The 25,557-nt window shown below is 46.1% G+C and overlaps 1 protein-coding gene across 7 annotated transcripts in view; it reads left to right on the forward strand.

The window, feature by feature from the left end:
- The window catches only part of LOC139537469 (active breakpoint cluster region-related protein-like), a 237,901-nt gene that overhangs the window by 157,753 nt on the left and 54,591 nt on the right, over positions 1–25,557 (forward strand). For all 7 annotated transcript variants that reach the window (XM_071338806.1, XM_071338807.1, XM_071338813.1 and 4 more), the window contains 2 exons: positions 8,154–8,251; positions 8,417–8,548. In XM_071338806.1, coding sequence (XP_071194907.1) covers positions 8,154–8,251; positions 8,417–8,548 — 230 coding nt within the window. The remainder of the gene's footprint in view (positions 1–8,153; positions 8,252–8,416; positions 8,549–25,557) is intronic.

A 25,557-nucleotide genomic window follows, 5' to 3' on the forward strand; every position in this document is an offset into this window, starting at 1 on the left:
CATTTACATAAGTATTCAGACCCTTTACTCAGTACTTTGTTGAAGCATCTTTGGCAGCGATTACAGCCTTGCGTCTTCTTGTGTATCACACTACAAGCTTGGCACACCTGTATTTGGGGAGTTTCTCCCATTTTTTTTCTCTGCAGATCCTCTCAAGCTATGTCAGGTTGGATGGGGAGCGTCGCTGCACAGCTATTTTCAGGTCTCTCCAGAGATGTTCGATCAGGTTCAAGTCCGGGCTCTGGCTGGGCCACTCAAGGACATGTTTTTGCTTTGTCATTATGGAGTATTGTGTGTAGATTGATGAGGGAAAGAAAATATTTATAATGAATAATGCTGTAATGTAACATTATGTGTAAAAATTCAAGGGGTCTGAATACTTCCCAAATGCACTGTAATGGAATTTGTGGATATATGGAGGCTTAAATATTCTGACCTAAACTGCATTGTTGGTTAAGGTCTTGTAAGCATTTCACAGTAAGGTCTACACATGTTGTATTCGGCGCATGTGACAAGTAAAGTTTGATTTGATATACATGGCGGAGGCTCAATTAAGCTAGTCGTCTTGACAACTACCTTATGTCATTTTCTCTGGCACCAGAAGTTCAAAAAGTGTTGATCGGGGATAAAATGTGGTCGGGCCATCAAATAATTGGCATATACATTACTCTTACAGAATTTACACGTGGGCGAGGATATTGGACATTTAATCAAAGCCTATTGAATGACATCTTGTTTTTAACCAGAATCGAAGAATGAATAACTGACCTTTTCAAACATAACATAGGTACTGTAACGATCGTCCTGGAAAGAAGGTGACCAAAACGCAGCGTGGTAAGTGTTCATTGTAATTTAATAAAATAACCTGAACACTGAAACAACAAAAACAACAAAGAGAGTGAACGAAACGAAACAGTTCTGTCTGGTGCAACAACACAAAACAGAAAACAACTACCCACAACAAACAGGTGGAAAAAGGCTTCCTAAGTATGGTTCTCAATCAGAGACAATGATAGACAGCTGCCTCTGATTGAGAACCACACCCGGCCAAACACATAGAAAAAGAAAACATAGAACACCAGACATAGAATGCCCACCCTAACTCACGCCCTGACCAAACCAAAATAGATACATAAAAAGGATCTCTAAGGTCAGGGCGTGACAGGTACAGCAGGTCCCCTTATTGTATGGGACACTTTTAAATATGCCCTTAGAGGCCATGCAATTCAATACTCATCTATAAAAGAAAAGCAATTTAAATCAAAATAATCCATATTAAGGAAGGAAATGGAGGGACTAACAGTACAGATAGATGGCAATAAAAACAGTACCATTGATGCACAGAATACATTAGAGGAAAAACAAAAAGAAATGGAGGAACTTATTCAAGAAAGATCAAGTGTAATTTATTATAAAAAAATTAAGTAAACTGGATGGAATATGGGGGAAAAAATTAAAATCTTCTATATGGAAATGCTACCAACATAATTTACTGAAACTTGTTACAAATGGAGTCACTCATGATTCATCAAACTATATTCAAAAGTTATACTTGAATCCGTACGGGTTCTCTAGCAGATTAGTAATAATGTCTCATCCCATGTTCAAGAATGGTCTTTATTCAGATTACAGCCTCTCATTTTCAGTTATTTGAAAATGAAATAATCTCCAAAATATTGCTTTTTTGAAAACAAGCCATAGAAATTTGGTTTCAATTTCAGTTTAATCCACCAGAAAAAACAGAATATATATTACAAAAATATTATGGTTAAACTCAAATATAATAATAAAAAATATATATGTATTAAAACAGTTTTTTGATATATATATATACAGTGGGGCAAAAAAGTATTTAGTCAGCCACCAATTGTGCAAGTTCTCCCACTTAAAAAGATGAGAGAGGCCTGTAATTTTCATCATAGGTACACTTCAACTATGACAGACAAAATGAGAAAAAAAAATCCAGAAAATCACATTGTAGGATTTTTTATGAATTTATTTGCAAATTATGGTGGAAAATAAGTATTTGGTCAATAACAAAAGTTTATCTCAATACTTTGTTATATACCCTTTGTTGGCATTGACAGAGGTCAAACGTTTTCTGTAAGTCTTCACAAGGTTTTCACACACTGTTGCTGGTATTTTGGCCCATTCCTCCATGCAGATCTCCTCTAGAGCAGTGATGTTTTGGGGCTGTTGCTGGGCAACACGGACTTTCAACTCCCTCCAAAGATTTTCTATGGGGTTGAGATCTGGAGACTGGCTAGGCCACTCCAGGACCTTGAAATGCTTCTTACGAAGCCACTCCTTCGTTGCCCGGGCGGTGTGTTTGGAATCATTGTCATGCTGAAAGACCCAGCCACGTTTCATCTTCAATGCCCTTGCTGATGGAAGGAGGTTTTCACTCAAAATCTCACGATACATGGCCCCATTCATTCTTTCCTTTATATATCTTTGTAAATTATATCATAAATAGGATTGGTGGAGTTATGTCACACATGCAGCTAACAAAAATATGGAAATGTCTGCTCTACCCAAAATTACAACCAACTAATTGCAATTTTACCACAAAAATGGAAGAGGAAAGTGGAAGGGGGAGAAAGTAAGGAACTTGACTGTCGGCCCTGCATTAAAGACCAAAATTGGCTAAAGGAAATTGTGATAAATAAAAAAGTATTCCAGTTTCATTAAAGGACAGCTGTGCCATATAGATAGCAAAATAGGAAAAGATTTGAGTTTCTCCCATTTTTCTCTGCAGATGGTTTATGAACTGATACACAAAAAAACGCTTGATTCAAAACGCAGAATTTTTCAATGTAAATGATTGTACAACATTTTTGCAACCAATAGAATGTTATATACAGTACCAGTCAAACGATTGGTGTACTTGGCCATAGAGCTCTATTTTCATGTCATTTAACCATAGCATCACCTGAAGTTTGCTAAATCACATTGGCACTTGGGTTGGAACCTGTGATATGGTCAAATATTATGTTGGTTGACTAATAAAGTAAGTACTGGTACATACGTGTTTGTCTGTGTATGATGCCGTTTGGAACACAAGTCTTATAGAGAGGTCTTAGTTTGTTAGGAAATCCCCTGATTCTTTAGAAAAGGGTCGTTATGGAGACTGGAGACCATCTGTCATTTAATGTTTTGTTTTATTGTCGGCTTCCCTGGCAATAAGTCCTTACATTTTGTATTGCTCTGATTCTGCCTTTAGGGCATATTGTTTGTGTACAAGTCATCTGTCACCCATTTTATCCCTTGCATAAGAGTGTGTGCCTGTGTGTTGGTATGATTGTGTGTATGTATAATAATACAGTAGCCCATAGCACACTACAACATATGGCTCCTACAGTCATTACAATATGATTAAGGCACACAGTACTGGAGTATGTACAAACATGTCCTATTAAAATGGTCTTATCACTGTTGCCACACACAGTTTCATCCAATAGGAAGCAGAGTTCAATTTCATCTCAGGGCAACATTTCAGAAGTGGGTCAGTGGAAGATTCTAGAAGTCTACTGGTTCGCCCCAAATACGATAAAAAAATTAGGGGAAACATTGACCTAGAATAAAGGTGTCATCTTCTACACCACTGAACATTATAATAACACATCTATAAGATGGAGATTTGGTGGTTTCATACAGCATTATAATACACACAACACATATACAGTAAAATATCATATTGGAGTTTTGAACTAGTACTGTATGTATAGGATGTATTTTCTCATCTCTTCCCCTCTAATGCTTAATGTTATCCAGCCCTCTGCATGCTTTTCTCATTCAACCGTTTTTCCTTTACTCCTTTTATTAGTGTTATCATTCCGGAGCCAATGAAAAATAATTTGATCACACAGTTTCCTTCTTCATAATGTTCCTTTTGAATTCCGCTTTCTTCCAATATGTTCTAAATAGAGCGGTAGATTCGTCATGTTACAATAAGGATGTGTGTTTGGGAGGTGGTTGGAAAACACACAGGGGGGAAGGGACTCCCACACTATAAAGCAGCCCTCTCCCCCCTCCGTCTCTAGGTCTTGTTGTTCTTCCAGAGTCTACATATACTGATTGCTTTAAGTCAGGGGTGGGCAACTAGATTCAGCCTGCCGGCCGATATAGTTGGTCAGGGGGCTGGAAAATAATATAATAATTGGTACATTGAAAAGTGACTACAACTAAGCCCAAAAAGAGATTGAATTTAAAAATAACAATAATTTCATACCTTGAGACACATTGAGACATGTCTTTTTTTAACTTTATTTGTGGGAATACTTAAATTAAACAAATGTTTGCTGAATTCCTGGTGATTTTTCAGCTCATCCAAAATGTAAATCCTAAAAAAAGGAAGACAACCCCTACTTTAAGTCTTCAGCATGACTATTAGAGTCTCTGTTTCTGTTACAGTCTCTGTTACGGGCTAGGATTAGGAAGAAGGTCACACAAAAGGGAGGGGGTCATCTGGACAGAGTCAGGACAGTATCCATTAACCCCTATAGACGGTATGTGTGTGTGACCTCGCTCAGACCCCTCACTGACCAACAGATTTAACCCATTATACAACAGCAGGAAGAGGTCTGCCAATGAAATGACAGCCCTCAGGGCTTATTCAACCAATCACCTTCAGTTGCCAGCTCTCCTTCACTTCCTCATGTCCCATTTCTGAATTCTCCTCTGGCAACACTACTAGCTAGGACAAATGAAAACGAGGCTAAATATGTTCCCTCTGGCACTGTTTTTTATTGCAAGATTTCAAGCATATAAACCTATTTCCAATATGGAGGAAAAATAAACTTCTCGATAAATCTATGAGTGGTCCAGGAGTATGAATGTTTCCTTGAGTGGTTTTTGGTTTACACACAAACAGAGTTTGCTGGGGTGTAAATCTGACACAGTGGGGAGTTGTGCTCCCGAAATGGTTCTTCTCTTAACAGAGCCAAATGCTATTTCTGTGGCCATTAACAGTGATAAACTACCCTGTTCTAACTCTCTATGAACTCACTTCAATGGAGCAGCACACTCGGCCTATGTCCAAATATGTACAGTACTATCTATACCCAGTGGTCTTAAATGTAACATTTTCTGCGTACCAAATGCACCCTATTCACTATAGTGCACTACTTTTGACCAGAGCTTTTTGACCAGGGCCCATAAGTCTCTGGTCAAAAGTAGTGCACTGTGGGAGGTAGTCTTTGACTTACTAAATGATATGGACAGTAGGTACTGTCAGAGATGATCGTGGTACTGTGACAGGTCCCCTTCCTCTCACTTTGTTAAATCACCCATGTGGCGAATGTTGTATAATTATTAAAACGTGACTCTTTGAAAACACCCCCAGATGGTCAGTATGCCCACCTGTGAGGTTGACCATGTGGTTGGGATGGAACAGTGAGGAGGCAGACGAGGAAGATGTGGTTTTTCCTTCCCATACAGCAGCTTTTATTAGCAAACGTGAAGATAATAAGCCGGAGACTGTACAATTATTTACAAAAACAAATAAACAGGACGATGAACAAAAAGTAGGCCTAATCAACTCAAAATAAATGCCAGGCTTCAATCATTCCTGTACCCGGCAGTATGCCAATCTTACCCTGTCTGTCTGTCTGTACTCACACAGAAATTAAAGGGTTTAATTATCAATACCAATCATGCATCTGACCAATGGGAAGAAGCCCTTTCACATCCTGTTCAATTAACATTCAACAGCATGAATTAGCGTCTAAACATCTTCACTCACACATCAATAATGGTGCAACCATGCTTTTAGCATAAATACAATCTGGGATATGAACAGGGATGTCCACCCGGGATAAGAAACTATTCCCGTACACTGAATAAACCTTGCTTTCTTGAACGTTTCCCATTGCCCGTTAGTTCTCTGACCAGGATATTAACAGATAACCCTCTATAATCAATGAGGAAATACCAGGTAATAATTTACAAAAAGGACATTATACCATTAATAAATATGTGCTTATCATAAACCATTTAACTGTTTGCAATGTCTGATTATTGATATAAGGCCTGTTTTTATATTGTGACAGAGATCATAGGACGATGGTCACACTCCCCATACTAAATGATTCCTCATTGTGAGTGATGATTACATCAGAGGGCTTCAGTATGCTGGAAAACAAGCAGGAATTAAATGGAACCACCATGAAATGAGATGCCCTTCCCCTCTCCAGTCTGGATCCTTATCCTGCCGTACCTCAACTGGGTACTATCCCCCACCTAATATCTACCTTATCCCAGACAGAAGAATATGCCAGTCCTCTCTCTTGTTTGCATCCCTGTGCTGTGCTTGTTCTGTGACAGAAGACTGACGGTCGTCCATACCTCAACTGGTATGATAACCCAGAGATGAATATGGGTCATGCCATTGTTTTCATGTTGCTAAGTCATGTGTGACTGTGCTACAGTGTAAACATTGTCTCTAGTTCTGTGCCTTGGTGATGTGACTGTGTGTGTAGCTGTGGTGAGTCCCAGGGTCAGGGGCATAGTAGGTAGCCATCTATCATGCTGTCAGAGAGCAGTGGGCACTCCAGGGACCCCAGCAGGGATGACGAGAGAGGCCTCTGGCTCGGTCTCTTAAACCAGTGCTGGGGAGATATTGTAATGGTGTGCGTGCGCAGTCATATCTGTGTGTTCCTTGTTCATTCTGTCAGTAATGCAGGCCTCTACCATTCGGTGGTAGTTGAGAAACACATTTTCAGTGGATTGACCATTAATATAGAAATGATCTAGGTCTACACAGTTGTGGTACAATTATGAAAATTAGGACCGGGACAATACCAGTATCGCGATACTCAGTATCATGGCAAGGAAACAAAACATTAAGCGGATTTAACTTGTTTAGGAAAACATCCCCAACGTTGGAAACAAACATCATTATGTTTGATTTTCCATAGATTTTCCAAGCTGAAGCACATCATATTTTACATACAGCAGGTTTTTAAAGGACCAAAGAGTTAGGCCTGCTTCGTGTTTTCATTTTAGCCATGGAAAAAATCTAGCGATTCTGGTATCATCCTGGCCCTAAGGAAAATGTTTATCCATTTACTGTTGATATTATTGTGTTTATAATTGCTGATTATTTTAGATCCACTCACTGTGATGTCTAACTCCCCTGTGTCTCTGTGTCCTGTTCAGATCTGTACTGTACCCTGTGTCTCTGTGTCCTGTTCAGATCTGTACTGTACCCTGTGTCTCTGTGTCCTGTTCAGATCTGTACTGTACCCTGTGTCTCTGTGTCCTGTTCAGATCTGTACTGTACCCTGTGTCTCTGTGTCCTGTTCAGATCTGTACTGTACCCTGTGTCTCTGTGTCCTGTTCAGATCTGTACTGTACCCTGTGTCTCTGTGTCCTGTTCAGATCTGTACTGTACCCTGTGTCTCTGTGTCCTGTTCAGATCTGTACTGTACCCTGTGTCTCTGTGTCCTGTTCAGATCTGTACTGTACCCTGTGTCTCTGTGTCCTGTTCAGATCTGTACTGTACCCTGTGTCTCTGTGTCCTGTTCAGATCTGTACTGTACCCTGTGTCTGTGTCCTGTTCAGATCTGTACTGTACCCTGTGTCTCTGTGTCCTGTTCAGATCTGTACTGTACCCTGTGTCTCTGTGTCCTGTTCAGATCTGTACTGTACCCTGTGTCTCTGTGTCCTGTTCAGATCTGTACTGTACCCTGTGTCTCTGTGTCCTGTTCAGATCTGTACTGTACCCTGTGTCTCTGTGTCCTGTTCAGATCTGTACTGTACCCTGTGTCTCTGTGTCCTGTTCAGATCTGTACTGTACCCTGTGTCTCTGTGTCCTGTTCAGATCTGTACTGTACCCTGTGTCTGTGTCCTGTTCAGATCTGTACTGTACCCTGTGTCTCTGTGTCCTGTTCAGATCTGTACTGTACCCTGTGTCTCTGTGTCCTGTTCAGATCTGTACTGTACCCTGTGTCTCTGTGTCCTGTTCAGATCTGTACTGTACCCTGTGTCTCTGTGTCCTGTTCAGATCTGTACTGTACCCTGTGTCTCTGTGTCCTGTTCAGATCTGTACTGTACCCTGTGTCTCTGTGTCCTGTTCAGATCTGTACTGTACCCTGTGTCTCTGTGTCCTGTTCAGATCTGTACTGTACCCTGTGTCTCTGTGTCCTGTTCAGATCTGTACTGTACCCTAGAGGTGGACTCTTATGGCTACTTTGTCAGCAAGGCCAAGACCCGCGTCTTCAGAGACACCACTGAACCACAGTGGAACGAGGTGAGAGACCAACACCACACTGAGCTCCAATATTCAGATCATATTACTGTAGGTTATGTTGTCAGGACGACATTTGACTAAAATCAACTCCATCATACAGAATGTTCTCTGGTCAATAGGACATTGAAGCCTGTTCTCCTGTCCTGACTGTACATTGTCCAATAGGAGTTTGAAATTGAGCTGGAGGGTTCTCAGTGCCTACGGATCCTGTGCTACGAGAAATGTTACGACAAGACCAAGCTCAACAAGGATGACAATGAGATCGTGGACATCATCATGGGCAAGGGCCAAGTGCAGGTAAGGAGATAGGGGGGGAAAAAACTCACATCATGAAACCAAACTCACTGTATGCTTATTCCATATGCATGTATGGACTTGTTTAGACCGTTGCAGAAACATAGTGTACCACAAGTTCCTATGTACATCAGACTATGGAGACATACATTCAGCTCAGACTTTTCCCCGTCATGTGACTCACACTTGTTGTTGTCTGGCCTCTTGTGTACAATAGATGAGTTTAGTTGTTGTGGGCTGCCTATGACGTGGGTGTGTGTGTGTGTGTGTGTGTGTGAGTTAGGGATTTTCCTCCTTGTGTGAAGAGACCCTATAAAAAGTCCCTCTCACTCAGATTGTCCTGTGATTGTAACATGTTTGGGTTGTGTATTACAGTCTGTGGTTAGGTTGTTGTTCCTCCCTCATACGGTAGCAGGCTTCTACGCTGACCTTTTTTACAAGGAGCACGTGTGTGTCTAAGTTTAAACATGTAGGAGCACAATGAAAAATATTTGAGGCATTAAAGCTAGAATCCTTAATTTTTCTAGCCACACTGGTGCTTCTAAATGTACATGTCCAGTCGCACGGATAAATCTTTAGGCGCATATGCAAATAGAATGGTGGCACTGTTTGAGCCCTGGGTAGTCTCAGGAACCAGGCCCCTGTTATAGAGGAGTAGTCAGAAGTAGAAATACTGAGGGACAAGTACATTACTCCTTTCAGACCAGTATTAGACACTTGTTTTCTACAAATGATGCAACATGAACTAGTGTTGTGTGGAGAACATACAGTTGTACTAAGATGTCCTATTTGATGCGTACTATATGAATAACAAACTATTATCCAGGATTGTGGTTGTGTTCATTTCCTATCTTACACTCCAGCATCTCTTAAGTTATTTGAAGTTTGTCTTGTGTTTTCTGTCCTTGACTGACGTGTTAATGCTTCTCTTCCTCTTCAAGTATAGTGATGAATGACACTTCACTCCCCCCTCATTGGCAGTCCAATTTGAAGAGAGTTTGTTTTTAGAGGGCTGTTTAAATGGTTCCCTGTTTCCTTTTCTCTGACTAACTGTGGAAAAGCTGTTTAGATAGAGAAGGTTTTATTTGCCTCTTGTGAACCAGAGAGGACCTCTGGCCTGTTAGTTGAATGGTCCTCTGTGCGCACTAACTCTTCGTACTAACTGAGGAATGTCCACATTTTCTAGCAATGCTATGCATTCTGAGATGTCAGACATCATCATAGCCCATATGTGGAATCGATTTTGTCCCTGCATGTGTCATACCACTGTTCCTTTAGTGATAGTCTCTAAGGGTTTCTGAAGTATCATCAATTATTATTGGTTGTTGTAATGTTTATCAGAAACATGCAGTACTCCAAACAGTAAACACTCCTGCTACTTCTACTTCACAAACTCCCACTGAACAATATACACTTTTACTGTGCAGTAAAGCAGATTTTCCCAACTCCAGTACTCCCAATGGCACATTTTTGTTGTTGCCCTGGACAAACCCAGCTAATTCATCTCATTGAGGGCTTGATGATTAGTTTTTACAATAAAAATGTGTACTGTTGGGGGTACAGGAGGACTGGAGTTGGGAAGCACTGCTGTAGAGCACCAACAATAATGAGATTTCTACCAATGATGTATTCTATTTCTATCAGGTTTTATTTCCTGCTCTGAACTGCAGACCAGGATTAGTAAAATGGAGGAAAAAAGGCTAATTCAAAGCTTAATTAAGACACCTTCTGATCTTTGGCAAGGCACCTGTTGAACCAGATTATATTCCACTGTAATTCTTATCAGCCTTAACCCCCACTAATGGGTTAATGAGGTTTCTCTTCTTCCTGCACAGCTGCAGAGGAGGAGGAGTGGATGGGTAGGACTGTTAGCTCTTTGACAGGACTGATTAGGAGTGGAACGCTAGACTCTGGAGGCTGTGCTGGATAAGTGTGTGTGTGTGTGTGTGTGTGTGAGGGGGGGCACTGAGCTGCAGACCTGCCTCATACCAACTTCACTGCAGCCTGTCATGCCCATGGCTAAAATATGTGCCCACTACTCACTCACAGGGGTTCAACAGCCTGGCAGAGAGGCACACTGTCTTCTGGGAAAACACACTGCCAACAGCCATGTTGCTGAAAATGAACAAATACATCTGTTATTCACTGCGTTGTTTGCTGCTAGCTTGATTTGGGGAAGAGGAAGGGTTAAAAGTGAAGAGAATGGCATGTTCAGTCCCAGGATGGGAGATTGTGGGAAAAGGATTGGTGATGAGTGTTGTGGTTGCGAGGAGAGAGTTTCACTCTGCAGTAGGAGGGCATGAGAGAAAGAGGAGAGGGGAGCAGCCAGTGACGACAGACAGACAGACAGACAGACAGACAGACAGACAGACAGACAGACAGACAGACAGACAGACAGACAGACAGACAGACAGACAGACAGACAGACAGACAGACAGACAGACACTTGGTTGAGCTGAAAAAGAGAAACTTCTCAGTATTTGCTGTGATGGCATCAGCTCTCTGGGGTGAGAGTGGGAGACCACGTGACTGTTGTTGTGTGGAATAGTGCTGCTTAAGGGATCGGGACACTGTAGAGAGGGAGTTTTTAAAAATGTATTTAACTGCAGCAGACAGACAATAACACTTCCAGAACCTAAAATGGAGGATAGGGGCCATTGTAGTAAACGGACAGAGATGTTTATTAAGGGACTTCACAGTAGTTTACATGCACTTAGTTACTAAAATGTAGTTTAGGTGATCTAAGGCGACAGAGTTTACATCATATATGTCAGAGTCAAGGCCCGCGGGCCACATCCGGCCCGCGAGAAGGTTTTTTACGGCCCCTGGGATGATCTTGATTTATTATTAGAACCGGCCCGCAGACCGCAGCAAGCCGGCAGCCCGCAGATCTTTTACACGCACCAATACTACATTTCCCACAATGCAACGGTGACGCACCGAGCAGTAGGCTGCTGTGTAAATGAGATGGAGCTGCCTTGGGAAAAACTCGTGGGTTTGACAACCGACGGAGCACCTGCGATGTGTGGACACAGGAGCGGACTGGTGGCGAAGATACGGGAAAAGATGCAAGAGGAAAACGCGACAGGTGAGCTGACAGCTTATCATTGTATCATACACCAGGAAGCGTTGTGCGGTAAAGCCTTGAAAATGGAGCATGTAATGAGCATCATCACGCGCACAGTTAACTTTATCAGAGCCAAAGGTTTGAATCACCGCCAGTTCAAGGCATTTCTGACGGAGTTAGAAACGGAGCATGGTGATTTGCCTTATCACACAGAGGTGCGATGGCTAAGCCAGGGAAAGGTGCTTCAAAGATGTTTCGAGCTTCGTGAGGAGATTTGTCTGTTCTTGGACAGCAAAGGGAAAGACACAACACAACTCCGAGACGAAATGTTTCTGTGTGAAATGGCTTTTCTGTGTGACATTACGAGTCATCTGAATGCAATGAACTTGCAGCTGCAGGGTCGGGATCATGTCATCTCTGATATGTACAGTACAGTGAAGGCATTTAAAACCAAACTGACTCTGTGGGAGACGCAGATGCGGAAAGAAAATTTGAGCCACTTTCCCAGCTGCCAGACCATGAAAGAGAAGCTCTCTACCAGTGCGTTCCCGAGCGCACAGTTGGCTGATAAAATAGGTATGCTTGCCGCTGACTTTCGACGCCGATTTGCTGACTTTGAAGCACAAAAAAGCAGGTTGGAACTGCTCGGTAACCCATTTGCTGTTGACGTGGAAAGCTCACCACCAAACCTCCAAATGGAGTTGATTGACCTCCAATGCAATGATGCACTGAGGGCAAAATATGCGGCAGTGGGTGCTGCGGAGTTCGCCCGTTTCCTCCCCGACACAATGCCCCAGCTGCGCATCCAGGCTGCTCAAACGTTGTCTATGTTTGGCAGCACATACCTGTGTGAACAACTGTTTTCTTTGATGAACCTGAACAAAACATCACACAGAAGTCGACTTACTGCTGAACACCTCCACTCAATTCTGAGGATTTCCTCAGCTCAGAGCCTTACCCCGAACATTGATGAACTTGTGGAAAAGATGGGACACCACCAAGTATCACCCTCAACCTCAAACAAGTGAACATTACTGTGCAATCACATATTTAGAGTTTTTACTCAGTTCAAGTTTAAAAGTTAAAGTTTAATATTTGTTTTCACTGCATGTTACTTCTCCTTAAACAAAGTGTTGTTTTTGATTAATAGATTTTTGCACTTTATTTTATTGTATTTCAATCCAATTATATTTTAAAAATATTTCAGTTGAGTGGATGATAGAAAATTGCTATTATTGTTTTTTTCTTTGAAGTAAATTTAGCCCACTTTTGCTAAAATAGAAAATATAGGCTACTGATGGTGCCTTGAATACCGGTTTCTTTCATTTAATGTTCATGTTATGGGGATTTTTATATAAAGGAAATTTGTCTTTTGTGTCTGTTGAAAATTAAAGATTACTGACAGAGCCATAAGAAAATATTGCTTTATTTATCTGATCATATTGGAATATATTTGTTAGGTTTTCAGTAGGTTCAATTAGGTTCACTAGACTATATGCGTCATTTAAAAATTTTTCAATGAACATTCGAACAGTCCGGCCCTCGGCTTGTAGCTAAATTTTTTATTTGGCCCTCCGTCCATTTGACTTTGACACCCCTGGTTTACATGGATGAAGTCCTTCCCTTTCTTCCAGAGGTCATACCTCGTGGGTCAGAGGTCATACCTCGTGGGTCAGAGCGGAAATGTTTTGCTGTCCTCTTTTGAGACCTAACAGATTTGTTTAACAAGACTCCAGAATGCTAAAAGGCCTTACATGGGCGTATCATGCAGCAAAGTTGCTTTTTATTTATTTTCTTCACAGATGAAAGTTTAGATACTATAAGTAAACTATGTCCTGTAATGACTTTTCAATATTGCCATTTTTCATCAGAGGATATTTTGTTTCTGTAAAGAAGGTGTCAAGTTAAGTTGGCTAGTGCTCTATCAATATACATGTGACATATGCAGTACGATACTGTTTTAGTATGCATTGAAACTATTAGATAGTCATGCCACTGAAGAACACTGCAGTGCCCGTCCCACTCAGATTGCTTAAGTAAGGGTCTCTTTTAGTTCTGATCAATCAGACTTATTTCCATGGATACAGTGGTGCCTAGTGAGGTTAAACTGGTGTGTGTGTCTCTGAGGGTCAGCCACTCCAATGCACACACACACACAGCGTACACAAGCGGTGCTGATGCACCAAGTCTGGAACCAACAGGACCCTGAAGAGCTTCTACCCCCAAGCTATAAGACTGCTAAACAGTTAGTCCTGGTATCTATTGGTTAACTATTTAACTATCTGTATTGACCCTTTTTGCACTAATTTATTTTGACTCATCACATACACTGCTGTTACTGTTTATTATCTATCCTGTTAACTAGTCACTTTATTGCTAGTTATATGTACATATCTACCTCAATTACCTTGTACCCCTTCACATCGACTTGGTACTGGTACCCGTGTATATAGCCAAGTTATCCTTACTCAATGTGTATTTATTATTACGTGTTATTATTTCTCGATTTTCTTTCTCTCTGCGTTGTTGGGAAGGGCCCGTAAATCAGCATTTCACTGTTAGTCTACACCTGTTGTTTACGAGGCATGTGACAAATAAAATGTACGCCTGTGATCTTTCTCTCTCTGCCTAATAATCAATTATTTAGTACCAGCTGGCAGGCAGCAATTAATTTCCACACACAGCTCTGAACCCCAGGAGATAACCTCTGACCCCTGACCTCTAGGGGTGAAAGCTCTAATCCTCCATTAAACGACAACATGTTAGAGGCCATTTCCCCCCGTCTGTCTCAGCTCACACTGGGAACATTAATGGGCTCTTAAACTCCTTTGAGGTTGGCTATCACAGTACTGATCAATATCTGTCCTCCAGGCTGTCAGTTAAAACAGCAGCAAAGGAGGTTTATTTCTTCTCTCTAGCTGGTCCCTGTTGAATGAGGACTGTGTCTGAAATGGCACTACTTTTAGCTTTGGGGATATATAGGGAATAAGGTACCTTTTCAGACCCGGACGGGGTTGGAAAGGCCTTTGTGTTGGACTGACTGTGACTGACTTTCCAAGGGCTTTCCATTTCAGCCTTTTTGAATTTCAGAAATGACTCTTTTATTACATTTAAGTTCCTGATTTCTAAGATGATGTTGTCTTGAAAGGGGACCTGTCACGCAAGGCTTGGGACGACAACCCCGACCAGGGCTTTTATACAGCGGAAATGCATCAGTCTAGGCAGCTAAAGCCAGCAGTGCTTTTATGTAGTAACCCCCCACACACACCCTCTGCTCACCCCATCCCCTGGGCTCAAGCCTTTCATTTCTGTCTTATCTGAGAACAGAGTGTTGTCTTCCATAGACCCACCACTGTTCACACAGCCATCTGTCTGGGTGTGTTGGCTCTAGTACAGAGGAGACTGGGACTGGAGAAGATTGTGGCGATACTGATGGTATGACTCTGATTTTGATAGTCTGATATTCTTCTGTTAGTTAACATGTCTCTCCACTGAATGGTATCACCAATGAGCTTTTCTCATAACAGCTGCCAGTAATGAGACCACACTCTGAATTCCACTGCAGTGAAATGGCTGCGCTTAGAATTCCTGGTGTTCCTCTGTGGTGGATTTTCTGGTAGTTGATAATCGAGCTGTTTGGTTTTCCCCTTTTAGTCAATAAAAGTAGAATTTCTAGAAATCTGTATATTTCTATGGGTCAGTCCCTGTGATGTCCAACTGTTGACCCTGATGTCCGTGTGCTTTCTAATCTCATCTCTACAATCCTCCTCCAACATCAACCCTTCTGATCCATCCTACACCCACATGGGCCATTCTTCTCCCTATCCTTCCTCTCTTCTATCCCACTCCTCTCTACCTCCCACTGTGCTGTAGCAGGGTCCTACTCCAGGGTGAGAACATGTCACGGACCCCTCTCTCTCTCTCCTCTGTTATTGTGCCTGTAGAATGATTAACCTGAGCTAGTTGAACCAGAGATAATGGGAGACAGAGTTCAGGCGCTGGAGGAGAATTGTGTGTCTGTGTGGTGAAGGGGGGCACAAAGCTTTGTTCCTGGCAGCCCTTACTGTCAGGTTACAGCAGAACCGCACAGTGCGTTGTGGTACATTACAGTAACAGAACATTGCATTAAAACAGAGGGTTTAGCACTCACTTATACAAAAGCACACTTGGGGCTCCAAAATGTAAACGTCAAGCGCCAGGATGTCGGAAGCTGGATTTTAAAAACGGCGTGTGTGGTTAATAGGCATCTGTTTCTTTGTTTGAGCCAATGCAGAACGTGTGTGTTCATGTGTGTGTGTGTTCATGTATGTGCGCCAGCGTAATATGAATGAATGTCGCTAATAGGCCTGCTCATCTATCATGCTCTGGCTCCTATCATGTAGTGGTGTAATCTGTCATGTCCTCCCCCTGCTACGTACACCCACCCTGGGGCCGCACATGCAGCAGCATCTGTCAACACTGACAGATGGCCCACAAGGGTGTGTGTTCTGACACATCCTGAGCAAAAACACACACACAAACACTAATGGGGGGCAAATTCATACATCCATGTAAATGATATTAATCGCTCCAACCTGCCACATGCCCTTCTGTGTACTACCCGCTGTGTGGTGGTGGTGTGGGGAGGGAGGGAGGGTGAGTATGTACTACCCGCTGTGTGGTGGTGGTGTGGGGAGGGAGGGAGGGTGAGTGTGTACTACCCGCTGTGTGGTGGTGGTGTGGGGAGGGAGGGAGGGAGGGAGGGAGGGTGAGTATGTACTACCCGCTGTGTGGTGGTGGTGTTGGGAGGGAGGGTGAGTATGTACTACCCGCTGTGTGGTGGTGGTGTGGGGAGGGTGGGAGGGTGAGTATGTACTACCCGCTGTGTGGTGGTGGTGTGGGGAGGGAGGGATGGTGAGTATGTACTACCTGCTGTGTGGTGGTGGTGTGGGGAGGGAGGGAGGGTGAGTGTGTACTACCTGCTGTGTGGTGGTGGTGTGGGGAGGGAGGGAGGGTGAGTATGTACTACCAGCTGTGTGGTGGTGGTGTGGGGAGGGAGGGAGGGAGGGTGAGTGTGTACTACCAGCTGTGTGGTGGTGGTGTGGGGAGGGAGGGAGGGAGGGAGGGTGAGTATGTACTACCTGCTGTGTGGTGGTGGTGTGGGGAGGGAGGGAGGGTGAGTGTGTACTACCTGCTGTGTGGTGGTGGTGTGGGGAGTGAGGGAGGGAGGGTGAGTGTGTACTACCTGCTGTGTGGTGGTGGTGTGGGGAGGGAGGGAGGGTGAGTGTGTACTACCAGCTGTGTGATGGTGGTGTGGGGAGGGAGGGAGGGTGAGTGTGTACTACCTGCTGTGTGGTGGTGGTGTGGGGAGGGAGGGAGGGTGAGTATGTACTACCAGCTGTGTGGTGGTGGTGTGGGGAGGGAGGGAGGGTGAGTGTGTACTACCTGCTGTGTGGTGGTGGTGTGGGGAGGGAGGGAGGGAGGGTGAGTGTGTACTACCTGCTGTGTGGTGGTGGTGTGGGGAGGGAGGGAGGGAGGGTGAGTATGTACTACCAGCTGTGTGGTGGTGGTGTGGGGAGGGAGGGAGGGAGGGTGAGTATGTACTACCAACTGCGTGGTGGTGGTGTGGGGAGGGAGGGAGGGAGGGTGTGTACTACCCGCTGTGTGATGGTGGTGTGGGGAGGGAGGGTGAGTGTGTACTACCCGCTGTGTGATGGTGGTGTGGGGAGGGAGGGAGGGAGGGTGAGTGTGTACTATCCGCTGTGTGATGGTGGTGTGGGGAGGGAGGGTGAGTGTGTACTACCCGCTGTGTGATGGTGGTGTGGGGAGGGAGGGAGGGTGAGTGAGTGTAAACTACCAGCTGTGTGATGGTGGTGTGGGGAGGGAGGGAGGGAGGGTGAGTGTGTACTACCCGCTGTGTGATGGTGGTGTGGGGAGGGAGGGAGGGAGGGAGGGTGAGTGTGTACTACCAGCTGTGTGGTGGTGGTGTGGGGAGGGAGGGAGGGTGAGTATGTACTACCCGCTGTGTGGTGGTGGTGTGGGGAGGGAGGGAGGGTGAGTGTGTACTACCAGCTGTGTGGTGGTGGTGTGGGGAGGGAGGGAGGGAGGGAGGGTGAGTGTGTACTACCAGCTGTGTGGTGGTGGTGTGGGGAGGGAGGGAGGGTGAGTGTGTACTACCAGCTGTGTGATGGTGGTGTGGGGAGGGAGGGTGAGTGTAAACTACCAGCTGTGAGGTGGTGGTGTGGGGAGGGAGGGAGGGAGGGTGAGTGTGTACTACCCGCTGTGTGATGGTGATGTGGGGAGGGAGGGAGGGAGGGTGAGTGTGTACTACCAGCTGTGTGATGGTGATGTGGGGAGGGAGGGAGGGAGGGTGAGTGTGTACTACCAGCTGTGTGGTGGTGGTGTGGGGAGGGAGGGAGGGTGAGTATGTACTACCAGCTGTGTGGTGGTGGTGTGGGGAGGGAGGGAGGGTGAGTGTGTACTACCTGCTGTGTGGTGGTGGTGTGGGGAGGGAGGGAGGGAGGGTGAGTGTGTACTACCAGCTGTGTGGTGGTGGTGTGGGGAGGGAGGGAGGGAGGGTGAGTGTGTACTACCTGCTGTGTGGTGGTGGTGTGGGGAGGGAGGGAGGGTGAGTGTGTACTACCTGCTGTGTGGTGGTGGTGTGGGGAGGGAGGGAGGGTGAGTGTGTACTACCTGCTGTGTGGTGGTGGTGTGGGGAGGGAGGGAGGGTGAGTGTGTACTACCTGCTGTGTGGTGGTGGTGTGGGGAGGGAGGGAGGGAGGGTGAGTGTGTACTACCAGCTGTGTGGTGGTGGTGTGGGGAGGGAGGGAGGGTGAGTGTGTACTACCTGCTGTGTGGTGGTGGTGTGGGGAGGGAGGGAGGGTGAGTGTGTACTACCAGCTGTGTGGTGGTGGTGTGGGGAGGGAGGGAGGGAGGGTGAGTGTGTACTACCAGCTGTGTGGTGGTGGTGTGGGGAGGGAGGGAGGGTGAGTGTGTACTACCTGCTGTGTGGTGGTGGTGTGGGGAGGGAGGGAGGGTGAGTGTGTACTACCAGCTGTGTGGTGGTGGTGTGGGGAGGGAGGGAGGGAGGGTGAGTGTGTACTACCTGCTGTGTGGTGGTGGTGTGGGGAGGGAGGGAGGGAGGGTGAGTGTGTACTACCTGCTGTGTGGTGGTGGTGTGGGGAGGGAGGGAGGGTGAGTGTGTACTACCTGCTGTGTGATGGTGGTGTGGGGAGGGAGGGAGGGTGAGTGTGTACTACCAGCTGTGTGGTGGTGGTGTGGGGAGGGAGGGAGGGAGGGTGAGTGTGTACTACCTGCTGTGTGGTGGTGGTGTGGGAGGGAGGGAGGGAGGGTGAGTGTGTACTACCTGCTGTGTGGTGGTGGTGTGGGGAGGGAGGGAGGGAGGGTGTGTACTACCTGCTGTGTGGTGGTGGTGTGGGGAGGGAGGGAGGGTGAGTGTGTACTACCAGCTGTGTGATGGTGGTGTGGGGAGGGAGGGAGGGTGAGTGTGTACTACCTGCTGTGTGGTGGTGGTGTGGGGAGGGAGGGAGGGTGAGTGTGTACTACCAGCTGTGTGGTGGTGGTGTGGGGAGGGAGGGAGGGTGAGTGTGTACTACCTGCTGTGTGGTGGTGGTGTGGGGAGGGAGGGAGGGAGGGTGAGTATGTACTACCAGCTGCGTGGTGGTGGTGTGGGGAGGGAGGGAGGGTGAGTATGTACTACCAGCTGCGTGATGGTGGTGTGGGGAGGGAGGGAGGGAGGGTGAGTGTGTACTACCCGCTGTGTGATGGTGGTGTGGGGAGGGAGGGAGGGTGAGTGAGTGTAAACTACCAGCTGTGTGATGGTGGTGTGGGGAGGGAGGGAGGGAGGGTGAGTGTGTACTACCCGCTGTGTGATGGTGGTGTGGGGAGGGAGGGAGGGTGAGTGTGTACTACCAGCTGTGTGGTGGTGGTGTGGGGAGGGAGGGAGGGTGAGTATGTACTACCCGCTGTGTGGTGGTGGTGTGGGGAGGGAGGGAGGGTGAGTGTGTACTACCAGCTGTGTGGTGGTGGTGTGGGGAGGGAGGGAGGGAGGGTGAGTGTGTACTACCCGCTGTGTGATGGTGGTGTGGGGAGGGAGGGAGGGTGAGTGTGTACTACCCGCTGTGTGATGGTGATGTGGGGAGGGAGGGAGGGAGGGTGAGTGTGTACTACCAGCTGTGTGATGGTGATGTGGGGAGGGAGGGAGGGAGGGTGAGTGTGTACTACCAGCTGTGTGATGGTGATGTGGGGAGGGAGGGAGGGAGGGTGAGTGTGTACTACCAGCTGTGTGGTGGTGGGGAGGGAGGGTGAGTGTGTACTACCAGCTGTGTGGTGGTGGTGTGGGGAGGGAGGGAGGGAGGGTGAGTGTGTACTACCAGCTGTGTGGTGGTGGTGTGGGGATCGAGGGTGAGTGTGTACTACCCGCTGTGTGATGGTGGTGTGGGGATCGAGGGTGAGTGTGTACTACCCGCTGTGTGATGGTGGTGTGGGGAGGGAGGGAGGGTGAGTGTGTACTACCAGCTGTGTGATGGTGGTGTGGGGATCGAGGGTGAGTGTGTACTACCCGCTGTGTGATGGTGGTGTGGGGAGGGAGGGAGGGTGAGTGTGTACTACCCGCTGTGTGATGGTGGTGTGGGGATCGAGGGTGAGTGTGTACTACCCGCTGTGTGATGGTGGTGTGGGGAGGGAGGGAGGGTGAGTGTGTACTACCAGCTGTGTGGTGGTGGTGTGGGGAGGGAGGGAGGGTGAGTGTGTACTACCAGCTGTGTGGTGGTGGTGTGGGGAGGGAGGGAGGGTGAGTGTGTACTACCTGCTGTGTGGTGGTGGTGTGGGGAGGGAGGGAGGGTGAGTGTGTACTACCAGCTGTGTGATGGTGGTGTGGGGAGGGAGGGAGGGAGGGTGAGTGTGTACTACCATCTGTGTGGTGGTGGTGTGGGGAGGGAGGGAGGGTAAGTGTGTACTACCAGCTGTGTGGGGAGGGAGGGTGAGTGTGTACTGTAGTTTTACATGAATTGACAAAGGAAAGGTTTTATTACATATAGTTTGAGCTAGTCAATGACCAACAACATACAAAGGAGTGTATTTTGGCCTTTAAAAGATGAACATCAATTTTACCCTCAGTGTGCACACCCAGCATTGTTACAGTATCTCTGGTATGATATGGGATGGGGATCATCCTTCATATAGTCAATGTGATCCTCATCTAGCATCTGGTGCTCTTTATTGATGGAGGGTAGTTAGGGACCAGCCATCTCTGATCATGAAGCTTCCCCATCTGGTGCTCTTTATTGATGGAGGGTAGTTAGGGACCAGCCGTCTCTGATCATGAAGCTTCCCCATCTGGTGCTCTTTATTGATGGAGGGTAGTTAGGGACCAGCCATCTCTGATCATGAAGCTTCCCCATCTGGTGCTCTTTATTGATGGAGGGTAGTTAGGGACCAGCCATCTCTGATCATGAAGCTTCCCCATCTGGTGCTCTTTATTGATGGAGGGTAGTTAGGGACCAGCCGTCTCTGATCATGAAGCTTCCCCATCTGGTGCTCTTTATTGATGGAGGGTAGTTAGGGACCAGCCGTCTCTGATCATGAAGCTTCCCCATCTGGTGCTCTTTATTGATGGAGGGTAGTTAGGGACCAGCCATCTCTGATCATGATGCTTCCCCATCTGGTGCTCTTTATTGATGGAGGGTAGTTAGGGACCAGCCGTCTCTGATCATGAAGCTTCCCCATCTGGTGCTCTTTATTGATGGAGGGTAGTTAGGGACCAGCCATCTCTGATCATGATGCTTCCCCATCTGGTGCTCTTTATTGATGGAGGGTAGTTAGGGACCAGCCGTCTCTGATCATGAAGCTTCCCCATCTGGTGCTCTTTATTGATGGAGGGTAGTTAGGGACCAGCCATCTCTGATCATGATGCTTCCCCATCTGGTGCTCTTTATTGATGGAGGGTAGTTAGGGACCAGCCGTCTCTGATCATGAAGCTTCCCCATCTGGTGCTCTTTATTGATGGAGGGTAGTTAGGGACCAGCCATCTCTGATCATGAAGCTTCCCCATCTGGTGCTCTTTATTGATGGAGGGTAGTTAGGGACCAGCCATCACTGATCATGAAGCTTCCCCATCTGGTGCTCTTTATTGATGGAGGGTAGTTAGGGACCAGCCATCACTGATCATGAAGCTTCCCCATCTGGTGCTCTTTATTGATGGAGGGTAGTTAGGGACCAGCCATCACTGATCATGAAGCTTCCCCATCTGGTGCTCTTTATTGATGGAGGGTAGTTAGGGACCAGCCATCACTGATCATGAAGCTTCCCCATCTGGTGCTCTTTATTGATGGAGGGTAGTTAGGGACCAGCCATCACTGATCATGAAGCTTCCCCATCTGGTGCTCTTTATTGATGGAGGGTAGTTAGGGACCAGCCATCACTGATCATGAAGCTTCCCCATCTGGTGCTCTTTATTGATGGAGGGTAGTTAGGGACCAGCCATCACTGATCATGAAGCTTCCCCATCTGGTGCTCTTTATTGATGGAGGGTAGTTAGGGACCAGCCATCACTGATCATGAAGCTTCCCCATCTGGTGCTCTTTATTGATGGAGGGTAGTTAGGGACCAGCCATCTCTGATCATGAAGCTTCCCCATCTCTCTCCGATGACAGGTTGGTGTTCTTCTCCTCCATTTCCTAATAAATAACCCTTTTCCTCATCCTTCCCCACAACTGTATTTGTCAGCGTTTTTTATACCACCACAAACAGCACACTGGGACTTTGTGCCTAAATAACTAGGTTGTGTTTTTAAACGAACAATCTGATTATCTAAGACTGAAGAGAAAATCATTTATTTTGTTTGAGAAAGGAATAAACAATTAATGAAAGAATCACCTTCCAGATTTAGTTTATATAAAATTGTTCTGATGACAAACCAGAGGGGCCATATTGGATCATCCATCCTTTATATTTATACTGCTGCCAAATCCCATGTCTCTGATGTGATGGCTGGAGACAGGACAACATGGACTTTAAGTGTATTATGACATCCTTTGGCTGTATTCTATATCTTTGTAAAAAGAGTAGAATGGATTCTAGTCCTCTATAGTGGGATGTGTACTGTCAGTGTGATCCTGTATATACTGTATGTTAACTCCCTCTCGCTATGATAGACATAATTATGCAATGGCATACAAGTCCCTCTATTACTCAGACAGGACTATGGATTATCAACCAGATACATAGAGAGATGAATGGGGATCGGCTGTGGTGTCCAAACCCAGCAGACACGCTGTACTGTTCTGCTGATGGACCACGAAGGCAGGCAGTGTGGGTAATTGGATGTTATTAAAGTTACATAATCAGGGAGGAGGGAAGTGGAAGTGATTACCAGCAGATGTAAATGCTCCCCTGGACATGTAACCCAGCTGTTTAGAGAGGGGGGAGGGAGGGAGTGACAGAGACCAAGGGAGAGCGGGGGAGAAGAGGAGTAGGGAGAGCAGAAGTGCGACAGCGAGAGAGGGGGAGAGAGGAACCCAGAGGGTGGCCAATTACAGTTTGTGAATTAAGAGGAGAACCCAGCCAAACAAGCAGGATCCTCCCCAGTGTTGATGCATAGAGACACTGTTCTGTTTAACTCTGTTTCCCACTCACATTGACTCTGACTGTTACAAAAGGGACGTAACGCTGCTGTTCTCTCTTGGGTCACGGCTAAAGCCTGGCTTTAACTAGTCTTTAGAAACATGCTTTTGACTATTTTGTGGTTCACAAAAGAATGTGAAAGGCTTTAGATGGATGATGGATCCCAATGTTAAAACGTTTTGGGAACCACTGACATATGCAGTACGCTGTAATGAATGGCCTTCGAGTGAAAGGGCCCTATTGTTTTCAGACAGTGGTGCTGTGTAGAGGAAGATTGAATCCCCTTTGCCGTGCCAATGGTGCTATCCTGTAGCAGGACCAGTAGTGCTCTAGGACCATTCAACAGCAAAGCTTCCAGAAGTCTCCTATTACAACTGTGATGTTTTTAATGCTTATCTCTGAGGGACTAATAATTCATAAGAAGCATCCAGACGCTGCACTTGATGAATTTATGAAATTGCTTCTTCCAATTATTGATAAACATGTACCTGTTATGAAACGTTATGACAGAACTGGATTGGTGATGGAATTGAAGGGATTGGTGAGATATTGAAAAAGTGTATGGTTGAAAGAGATGGGGTGAATGGAGTGGCTAATAAGTCTGGCTGCACATCTGACTTACTGCAAATTGAGAAATTATGTGACTAAACTCAACAAAAAGAAGAAGAAACTGTATTATGAAGCCAAGATCAATGATATAAAATTTAGCGTACTTTTAATGAAATTATCGTCTGAAAGACAAATTCAATTGTCTTTTAATCAAATCAGATGGCTTATTCATCACAAAACTATTTGATGTTGCCAGTTATTTTAATGATTACTTAATTGCCAAAGTGGGTAAAACTTAAGCAGGAAATGCCAACAACAAACAGTGAGCCATAGTATTCATGCATAAAAAATATACACTGCTCAAAAAAATAAAGGGAACACTAAAATAACACATCCTAGATCTGAATGAATGAAATATTCTTATTAAATACTTTTTTCTTTACATAGTTGAATGTGCTGACAACAAAATCACACAAAAATGATCAATGGAAATCAAATTTATCAACCCATGGAGGTCTGGATTTGGAGTCACACTCAAAATTAAAGTGGAAAAACACACTACAGGCTGATCCAACTTTGATGTAATGTCCTTAAAACAAGTCAAAATGAGGCTCAGTAGTGTGTGTGGCCTCCACGTGCCTGTATGACCTCCCTACAACGCCTGGGCATGCTCCTGATGAGGTGGCGGATGGTCTCCTGAGGGATCTCCTCCCAGACCTGGACTAAAGCATCCGCCAACTCCTGGACAGTCTGTGGTGCAACGTGGCGTTGGTGGATGGAGCGAGACATGATGTCCCAGATGTGCTTAATTGGATTCAGGTCTGGGGAACGGGCGGGCCAGTCCATAGCATCAATGCCTTCCTCTTGCAGGAACTGCTGACACACTCCAGCCACATGAGGTCTAGCATTGTCTTGCATTAGGAGGAACCCAGGGCCAACCGCACCAGCATATGGTCTCACAAGGGGTCTGAGGATCTCATCTCGGTACCTAATGGCAGTCAGGCTACCTCTGGCGAGCACATGGAGGGCTGTGCGGCCCCCCAAAGAAATGCCACCCCACACCATGACTGACCCACTGCCAAACCGGTCATGCAGGAGGCTGTTGCAGGCAGCAGAACGTTCTCCACGGCGTCTCCAGACTCCGTCACGTCTGTCACATGTGCGCGTGAACCTGCTTTCATCTGTGAAGAGCACAGGGCGCCAGTGGCGAATTTGCCAATCTTGGTGTTCTCTGGCAAATGCCAACCGTCCTGCACGGTGTTTGGCTGTAAACACAACCCCCACCTGTGGACGTCGGGCCCTCATACCACCATCATGGAGTCTGTTTCTGACCGTTTGAGCAGACACATGCACATTTGTGGCCTGCTGGAGGTTATTTTGCAGGGCTCTGGCAGTGTTCCTCCTTCTCCTCCTTGCACAAAGGCGGATGTAAGCGGTCCTGCTGCTGGGTTGTTGCCCTCCTACGGCCTCCTCCACGTCTCCTGATGTACTGGCCTGTCTCCTGGTAGCGCCTCCATGCAAACCTTCTTGCCACAGCTCGCATTGATGTGCCATCCTGGATGAGCTGCACTACCTGAGCCACTTGTGTGGGTTGTAGACTCCGTCTCTTGCTACCACTAGAGTGAAAGCACCGCCAGCATTCAAAAGTGACCAAAACATCAGCCAGGAAGCATAGGAACTGAGAAGTGGTCTGTGGTCACCACCTGCAGAACCACTCCTTTATTGGGGGTGTCTTGCTAATTGCCTATAATTTCCACCTTTTGTCTATTCCATT

Source organism: Salvelinus alpinus, chromosome 13, assembly GCF_045679555.1.
Source record: "Salvelinus alpinus chromosome 13, SLU_Salpinus.1, whole genome shotgun sequence".
NCBI lineage: Eukaryota > Metazoa > Chordata > Actinopteri > Salmoniformes > Salmonidae > Salvelinus > Salvelinus alpinus.